The 8,987-nt window shown below is 41.8% G+C and overlaps 1 protein-coding gene across 1 annotated transcript; it reads left to right on the top strand.

The window, feature by feature from the left end:
- The first annotated feature begins 896 nt into the window (after window positions 1-896).
- LOC142109349 (acyl-coenzyme A thioesterase 1-like) lies at window positions 897-5,114 on the top strand. The gene is made up of 3 exons (XM_075193504.1): window positions 897-1,535; window positions 2,509-2,711; window positions 3,223-5,114. Exons 1-3 carry the CDS (start codon window positions 1,019-1,021, stop codon window positions 3,817-3,819), a joined length of 1,317 nt encoding a protein of 438 aa, XP_075049605.1. The 5' UTR covers window positions 897-1,018; the 3' UTR covers window positions 3,820-5,114.
- Window positions 5,115-8,987: the final 3,873 nt, after the last annotated feature.

Below are 8,987 nucleotides of genomic sequence, written 5' to 3'. Positions count from 1 at the left end.
TCATTTTGGGTTACTGCTTCTGCCATCTATGGCTTGGAATTGGCTGTTCAAACATGCAAAAACTGCATAGTCTAACTGTGTGTGTGTGTGTTCTGTTTACTATGGCTTGTAATGCAAGTCATACAGTGTATAATAATATAATTAATACTTAATCTGATTTATGCCAGAAATTTGGCTTTCCAAAGTGGTAGCTGAGGTACAGATGTCTGGTCATCTGGAAGGGGCTGTTTTCATATCATTACCAAGCTTCTTTTTTTTATTTTTTATTTATTTATTGTACAGTACAATATACAATAAAGAAAATGACCATGATTGAACTGACATACTGTGTTTTCTTTTCATTCTTAAACATCAAGATCATGTAAAAATACAAAATTGCATATTGATTTTACCGTAAGACAGAAAAAGATCTTAATCTTAGTTTGAGTGACAAAGTTCAGTAACAATATTCAAAATTGAATTGGTGCCTTTCATCTAAACTTAGTCAATGTTTTCCAAGCGTTTTGGTTTTATAGCATACATATGTTAACAGAGATTCATCACACAGGATCTTTACTTTACCCAGTCTTAAAATAATGGAATAAATAAAACCAGATGCATCAATAAATAAGGGTATGTTCTAAAACCCAGTTTTATCTGGCTAGCTGGCTCCCTTTAAACACCCTGTAACACTCACAAATACAGGCAGAACATGCTGGAACCAGTAGTTCAGCCACAGTAGCAGAATCACAGTCTCTACATCTGAATGTGTAAATGTACTATATGATTGTTGAACTAATATGTCATATTCATTTTAAAGTTTGTCAAGTGAGAATGGCATCTAGTGTGCAGTAGTTATAGCCTGAATGGACAAATAAGGACTTTGGACACAGTGTGTCCTTGGACATTGAAGACAGTTGTCATTGTCAGCTACATGTGCTGTACACTGTATACAATCCGTGTGCCCCGGCTCTCATGTAAATGATAAGGTTTATGGCTGGAGTTCGCCCTACTGCTCAGAGTGCTGCCGGCTGTACCAATGATCAAGGCCGCTGTTCCCTCTGTATTAAGGCTGATCGGGATCCGGTACTGCGGCTCCATGTCCGGCGTGTCTCTGCAGCTGTCCCCGGACCGCTGCCTCTTTGATGAGCCCCTACGGCTCAGGGTGTCCGGTCTGAGCCCCGGGCAGGACGTCAGCCTCCAGACCGCTCTGACCGATGAAGGAGGGGAGATCTTCTCCTCCCTGGGCCGCTACAGAGCCGGGAGCAGCGGGGAGCTGGATCTGACCCGGAGCCCGGCGCTGGAGGGCGGCAGCTTCACTGGGATAGAACCCGATGGGCCCCTGTGGGCCCTGGAGCCCCGGACTCCCCTTAGGAGACTAGTGAAGAAAAATGTGCAGAGTCCGATCCAGCTGCGCTTCTCCCTGTACCAGGACCACGAACCGCCCGGACCGCTCCTAGCCTCGGCTGCCCAGGAGAGGAGCTTCATGGGGGAAGGGGTCACCCGGGTACCGGTGCGAGAAGGGACAGTGAGGGGCAGCCTCTTTCTCCCACCCGGTGAGTATGAAGTACCAGCAGGAGGGGACCAGAGTTATCCATACTGCTACCATACAGACGCTGTCAGTACTTACTGCAGTTTACTAGTACTGTATTGCTGTAGAATATAATAGTTCCACAAATTTGATAAGGATGTAGCTGATATTAAAGAAAATAATAATTTTTAAACGTGACATCATTTTCTATGGTGTTGCATTTATATATTAGTTACCAGCAGAAACAGGGACCACTACAATAGCTGAATGCTTTATATCATCATCATCATCATCATCATCATCATCATTATTTATATAGCGCCACTGATTTCGCAGCGCTGCACAGAGAACTCATTCACATCATTCCCTGCCCCATTGGAGCTTACAGTCTAAATCACCTAACATACATACACACAGACTAAGGGCAACTTAATAGCAACCAGTTAACCTATCAGTATATTTTTTTGGAATGTGGGAGGAAACCGGCGCACCCAGTAGGACAGTGGTAGTTTATAATGCTGGAACCGGCTCAGTACTGCTAACATATACTATATTCAAGTATTCCTGACAACACACTAAGGGGCCTATTTACTAATAATTGCACTTTCGCTCCGTTAATTATCATCCGTCATCACAGCGATCCTAAGATCCCTCTCCTGCGATGTGCTTCCCATAGAACTGAATAACTGACGCCATCTTCAGATGGTTAGACTTTTGTTAACTGACAGCTTTACTTAAAAATGCCTAAAGCATGCGGAAAAAGCCGGTTCCTCATGGTCTAGGGCTTGATAAGTAGGCCCCTGAAGGTTTTTATTCACCTGCAAGGCATCATTTAATATTCATAAGTTTTATATGAATGGATACCTTTACATGAGCAGCTGACATTCTGGCAGAGTGGAACGTAAGGACCAGAGACAAGAGATATGACGTTGTATTGGTGTGAGGTATATCCCGTAAACTTAAAAAGAGTAATTTGATGTGTTTGGTTTCATGTTTAGGACTTGGCCCATTTCCTGCCATCATTGACCTTTATGGAACAGGTGGAGGTCTCATGGAGCACAGAGCCAGTCTGCTAGCCAGTCGTGGCTTCCTAACGATGGCACTGGCATATTTTGATTATGATGACCTCCCAAACAACCTTGGTGGGCTTCATTTGAATTATTTTAGGGAAGCTGTAGAGCTCCTAATGCATCACCCAAAGGTATTTTTGTATTCAAGGTTTATTGATTTGATCATGTTTTTTTTTTTTGTTTACTGATCTATTTGTTACTCTACCACTAGTCTACATAATAGCTGGTTCACAATTCTCTAAATCAGTGTTCTAAGTATTCCAGTTTCTTTTTATATTATATTGTATTAATGTCTATATTATATTTGTTTTCGCTTTAGGAATCAAAGTAATGTTACATTTTGTACTACAGTGATCAAAGTGATTGCCTCTTTTCATGCATACGTGTTCACCTACTGTCCCTCTATGTCTGAGAAATTTATCTTCAGTCTTGAAGAACTAATATCTTGTTGCCCCTGTGGGCATAGCTGAATGTGCAGGAACATGGTGTTTATTTTCTTGATGGTAGGAGACTATTATGCATCATGAATTAACTGCTTTTCCACTAATTGTTGAACATATATGCAGTAAATTATGAAAAAGACATGCATGGAAGAAGAGCTTGTACATGATGACTGACACTGTGTCCATAACTTTGTTCTAGGTAAACAAACAAGGAATTGGGGTAATAGGCCTTTCTAAAGGGGCTGATCTGGCAATCACCATGGCATCCTTCCTTCCTGAGATCAAGGCAGTTGTCAGTGTCTCCGGCTGCAATGCTAACTCTTTTGCCCCAATACCATGTGATGGTTTTGTGCTGCCGTGCCTGGGGTTCAACGCCGAGAAGATAAAGTTCACAGAAGCTGGTGAATTTGATTTTTCAGAGTCCATGGATGATCCTATGGACCCAGCATTTGAAGAGTCTCTTATTCCAGCTGAAAGGTCTTCTGCTGCCTTCCTGCTTTTATCTGGACTAGACGACAAGAACTGGCCCAGTGCATCCTATAGTAAGCAGCTGGTTGCACGTCTCACAGAGCACAAGAAGGATGTAGAAGCTTATTACTATCCAGGTGCTGGTCATCTTTTGGAACCTCCTTATTTTCCTCTGTGTAAGGCTTCTAACCACAAGCTACTGGGTATGCCAATGTTGTGGGGAGGACAACTTAGAGGGCACGCCAAAGCACAGGAGGACGTGTGGAAAAAGATCCAAACTTTTTTCTCACAGCACCTAAAACATAATACCATGCAGAGCCACTTGTAGGTCATTCCTGATTATTATGGAAATTGTATACCATGCCATGCCAATACGGTGGTATGCAAGTTAATTGACACATGGTTTATTTTTTTTCTGTGCATTGTTTTTTGTTTATTAAAATAATACAGTGATCGGTTTCATCGGAAAACATAACTTTTATTTTTTTTTCCAGTCATCACAGGTCCAGCTCTTGTATTTTTTTTGACCCATTGCTAGCAAGTTTTCTTCAATTTAGTTGTAAATAGTTGATTTTTAGTGGTGTTTTTGCAGTTATTTACACTTTGTCTGCTCTTCACTGTTGAAGAATCAATCAACACTACCAGCCTCTTTTGTAAGTCATTGCTTGTTTTATATGCACAAATAACAGCCTTGCTAATCAATAGTTTGTCTATTTGGAGTGTTGTTTGATGTTTTTGTCTACATTTTCTGTGACGCATATCCGATTCTAAGCAGAGAGTTTAAAGCAGCCTTGAAACATTATATTTACGGATTCCAACAGAGTTAGCAATATCACGAACAGTCATTGGTGTTTGCTTTTAAAGAGCTTTAATTTTAGCTTTTTTCCTGGGTGTAATATCCATATTGAACAAAGGATGAACATTTCCGTGTGTCGTGAAGTGTCTCTGGAATGTCTGCGGAGACACCTCGTGTCGTTGTTATGGCTGGAATCTCCGCTCATTTTTCCTTGTACCCCATAGAAGTGAGAGGAGAAATGAGCAGAGATTTCCACCATAATTGCCGGCAACGTGCACATTGTGATGTCCGTACGCCACATCGCCAGCAATTGAATCTTCCCCTAAAAGAAAAAAATAATCACTTGACAAAATCTCTCTCCAAACTGACATAAACTTGTCCGCGGGTGGACAGAAATCGCTCCAACAGCTCAAACCGGCATTATCTGGTCAAGGCAACATTCGTGAGCCCATACCATCTCAAGCGCTCCATTCTATGGGGTGAATTCAGTTACCTGCAAAGTCTCGTCTGAGCCTCTCGTGAGGTGCGCCTGCTTGCATTTCTGGGTATTACTGACTTTTGTGTGTGAGCAAAAATCTGCAATTTTTTTTGTACTCTAAATTCCTGCGGACGGAACTTTGCAGGTAATTGAATTCCCCACACTATGGCCTGAAAAAAACACAAAACATTTACACTTTCTACACTTGTTATTGTAAAAAGATACTATTCAGAAAAAGCAAAGTAATTGCTAGTAATAGGTAATATACTTTAAAATGATAGCACCATCATCATCAACAGCTCAACATTTATATAGTGCTACTAATTCCGCAGCGCTGTACAGAGAACTCACATCAGTCCCTGTCCCAATAGAGCTTACAGTCTAAATTCCCTAATATAGACACACACACATAGCAGTCAATTAACCTACCAGTATGTTTTTGGAATGTGGGAGGAAACGGGAGAAAACCGGAGCACCCGGAGGAAACCCACGCAAACACAGGGAGAACATACAAACTCCACACAGATAAAGCCATGGTTTGGAATCGAACTCATGAGCCCAGTGCTGTGAGGCAGAATTGCTAACCACTAAGCCACCATGCCGCCCTACTTAGCAGTACTTAGACCCGAGATATTCAGAAATCTTGAACACTGGCATTGTGGTCTGCTACTTCATAGTCAAATTATATTTCATGGCAAATGTTAGGGTGTATTATAGCCTATAAGAAAATAGAGCAATGTGCCTTTAAACTGTATGCTGTCTTTTCCTTGCCTAGATGCTGGGCAAAAAGACAAATCTGCCTTTAAAATCTGTGTGTAGGTTAAGATTGAAGGATAATTGTATAGTGATCAAATCCACTGTTTGTGTTTGAATAGTGCTAATGCTCACCTACAATACACCACACATGATGGACCTATATGTATGTACCTGTCAACAAAGTATATCATTATTATAATGTGTGCAACTATGACATCCGAGAAAAGACTAGTGTAAAATAGTTCTTCTTAGATCTGCTATAGCTGAAAGATTCCCGGTTTTATAGCTATATAGTTTGTTGATTAAAATAAAGCAAAGAACAAACCTGACCAATTTGTATCCTAAAATGCAGCAGGACGGGGCAGTGGCTACGGCACACTGGTAGTAATGACACATCGAGGTGGGGGCGTGGTCACATCACAATGGGTCGTGGTCACACCCCAGGGATGAGCCTAGCGCTTTGGATGTCAGTCGTTTTAGGCTTACAAGAGACTTCCTGTTTGCATGTATGTTTGAGAATATTTCTAGTAGTTATTTTATGTAAACCATATTGTATTCGGTGGTCTTTAATTCAACTAGATCATAACAGTTTATTTATTTTCTGTTTTGGGATGTGGATTAATAAATACACAAATTTTAAAGATGATTGGGCAGATAGTGATCAGTGATATAACATATTGAAATAAACACTTTATTATTAGTGAAAAACACAGTAGAGACTTATCTATCTTGTGTTCCTCTCTGATGGACCTAGAACAATGATTGGTAAATTCATTTTAAATATGTTCTAAATTCTTTTGTTATAATAACAAAAATATTTTCATAGCTTTAGTTTTGTAGTAAAGTCACTTACTACTTTAACTGGGTGTGTGTTTTTTACAGTCTATGCATGCATGTTATAATCTGTGTTATTGTTTGTTTAGCTTAGTGATTGGCTTTCATTGGTGTTTTCATTTCACTTATACACTATACACTGTCATATTTTATATAAGGATTATCATTTTTTATTTCCTTGTTGAAAAATGTCTTAGTGAAGAAACTAGAAAGTGATGACATTGTTCACCTAACCAGATTATTAGTTAACTTCCTTGTGGAGCAACTTGGAATTTTTTTAAAAAAATCAGTCAGAAATATGTATCCGATACCAACTGCTTATGTACATTTTCCTGAATGTAATACTTTAGTATTTCATGACTCAGTCTCTCTTCTTTTTACTTTTTTTAAAAAAAAACAAGGAGCAACTTCTGTGAATTGTATGTGTCATTTCGCATATTATCTTGTTGTTATAGAATTATTACAGGCAAAGCAATCACAGAGATGTGGGCATTCATTGTAGGTTCTAAAATTAAGTTGAAATCCAACAGAATCTGTGGAACAAACAAATAGATTAAGTATGCAGATTCCAAGAGACTTCAGAAAACAAATTGGCTGAAGGTTATTTCGAGCTGGAAGTCCTAAAGGAGCATATAGAAAATCTAGAGAGTGGTTTGAGGAGAAACAATATTCTCCAGAAAAATATAACAGAAACTGTGGATAATGACAAGAGGGTCTCGTCTTACCAAAATGTCGCTCTAGAAAAGTTGCATCTTGTATGGGTGCGCCGAGCACTATGCTTGAAGTCGTTGGCTGTTCACCCCTCAGAGACGCAGTGATAAGCTTTCACTATTACAAAGTAAAAGAAACCTTTCTGATCTCAGTTCAAAATTCCACGGTCATCCCCTATGCTGGAGACACCCTGCAAGTCTTCCAGAACGTAGCACCCTCCACAGTAAGAAAGAGGTGTGATCTCATCAATATCAGTAAGGCTCTTCCAAACCATAAATTGTGGTGTAGGTGGGACTGCCCATTCCATCTATTGAACTCCCATGAAAAAAAAGCCACACAGAATTAAAACACCTGAGGACAGTCTTGGAATACTTGTAAATCCTGGAATTCCCACACCTCTGGAGCCAGCCTCCTTCCTCTCAGTCCCCACAGTGGAAGGCCCCACAGTGTGATATTAGTTCCTAAGAGGCCTGCACGATGGACTCTTAGAGACTGAGGGCCTGCTGATGAGTTGGATGTTTATGAGTAAACAAAAAACACTGAAAACATCTACACATAAAAATAGCATATATATATATATATATATATATATATATATATATATATATATATTATAATGCTGATTCTGAGGCATCTCAAGATGCATCCAATTTTGATAGTGTCATTCACTATTACATTTAATTTAGATTAAAAAAAGCACGTATAATACACCAATTGTAATATTCCTTCTTGTGTACAAAAGAAAGAAGCAAAACATTCTAAAATATACCCACAACTTCATAATAAGGGAACGAGCAATGAAGAAAGCACTAACCGCTTCAGTGGCCAATCTGCAGTGATGGAGAGGGGGCAAGATGGCACAGTGATGGGGAGGGGGTCAGCATGGTACAGTGATGAAAGAGGGGGTGCAGATGACACAGTGTGATGAAGTTGGAATGGAGCAGCATGGTACAGTGTGATGAAGTTGGAGGGGAGCAGCATGGTACAGTGTGATGAAGGAGTGGGGGGAGCAGCATGGTACAGTGTGATGAAGGAGTGGGGGGAGCAGCATGGTACAGTGTGATGAAGGAGTCGGGGGAGCAGCATGGTACAGTGTGATGAAGGAGTCGGGGGAGCAGCATGGTACAGTGTGATGAAGGAGTGGGGGGAGCAGCATGGTACAGTGTGATGAAGGAGTGGGGGGAGCAGCATGGTACAGTGTGATGAAGGAGTGGGGGGAGCAGCATGGTACAGTGTGATGAAGTTGGAGGGGAGCAGCATGGTACAGTGTGATGAAGGAGTCGGGGGAGCAGCATGGTACAGTGTGATGGAGTGGGGGGAGCAGCATGGTACATTGTGATGAAGGAGTGGGGGGAGCAGCATGGTACAGTGTGATGGAGTGGGGGGAGCAGCATGGTACAGTGTGATGAAGGAGTCGGGGGAGCAGCATGGTACAGTGTGATGAAGGAGTGGGGGGAGCAGCATGGTACAGTGTGATAGAGTGGGGGAAGCAGCATGGTACAGTGTGATGAAGGAGTGGGGGAGCAGCATGGTACAGTGTGATGAAGGAGTGGGGGGAGCAGCATGGTACAGTGTGATGAAGGAGTCGGGGGAGCAGCATGGTACAGTGTGATGAAGGAGTCGGGGGAGCAGCATGGTACAGTGTGATGAAGGAGTGGGGGGAGCAGCATGGTACAGTGTGATGAAGGAGTGGGGGGAGCAGCATGGTACAGTGTGATGAAGGAGTGGGGGGAGCAGCATGGTACAGTGTGATGAAGGAGTGGGGGGAGCAGCATGGTACAGTGTGATGAAGGAGTGGGGGGAGCAGCATGGTACAGTGTGATGGAGTGGGGGGAGCAGCATGGTACAGTGTGATGATGGAGTGGGGGGAGCAGCATGGTACAGTGTGATGAAGTTGGAGGGGAGCAGCATGGTACAGTGT

The sequence above is a fragment of the Mixophyes fleayi genome, chromosome 12, assembly GCF_038048845.1.
Source record: "Mixophyes fleayi isolate aMixFle1 chromosome 12, aMixFle1.hap1, whole genome shotgun sequence".
Classification (NCBI taxonomy): domain Eukaryota; kingdom Metazoa; phylum Chordata; class Amphibia; order Anura; family Limnodynastidae; genus Mixophyes; species Mixophyes fleayi.
The sequence above is the reverse complement of the archived record's forward strand: the minus strand, read 5'-3'. Positions and strand labels throughout refer to the sequence as shown.

Coding starts and splice junctions, on each gene's coding strand:
- LOC142109349 (XM_075193504.1), top strand. CDS start 1,019: ATGATCAAGGCCGCTGTTCCCTCTGTATTAAGGCTGATCGGGATCCGG. Junction 1,536..2,508: donor CAGCCTCTTTCTCCCACCCG/GTGAGTATGAAG, acceptor TTTCATGTTTAG/GACTTGGCCCATTTCCTGCC. Junction 2,712..3,222: donor TCCTAATGCATCACCCAAAG/GTATTTTTGTAT, acceptor ACTTTGTTCTAG/GTAAACAAACAAGGAATTGG.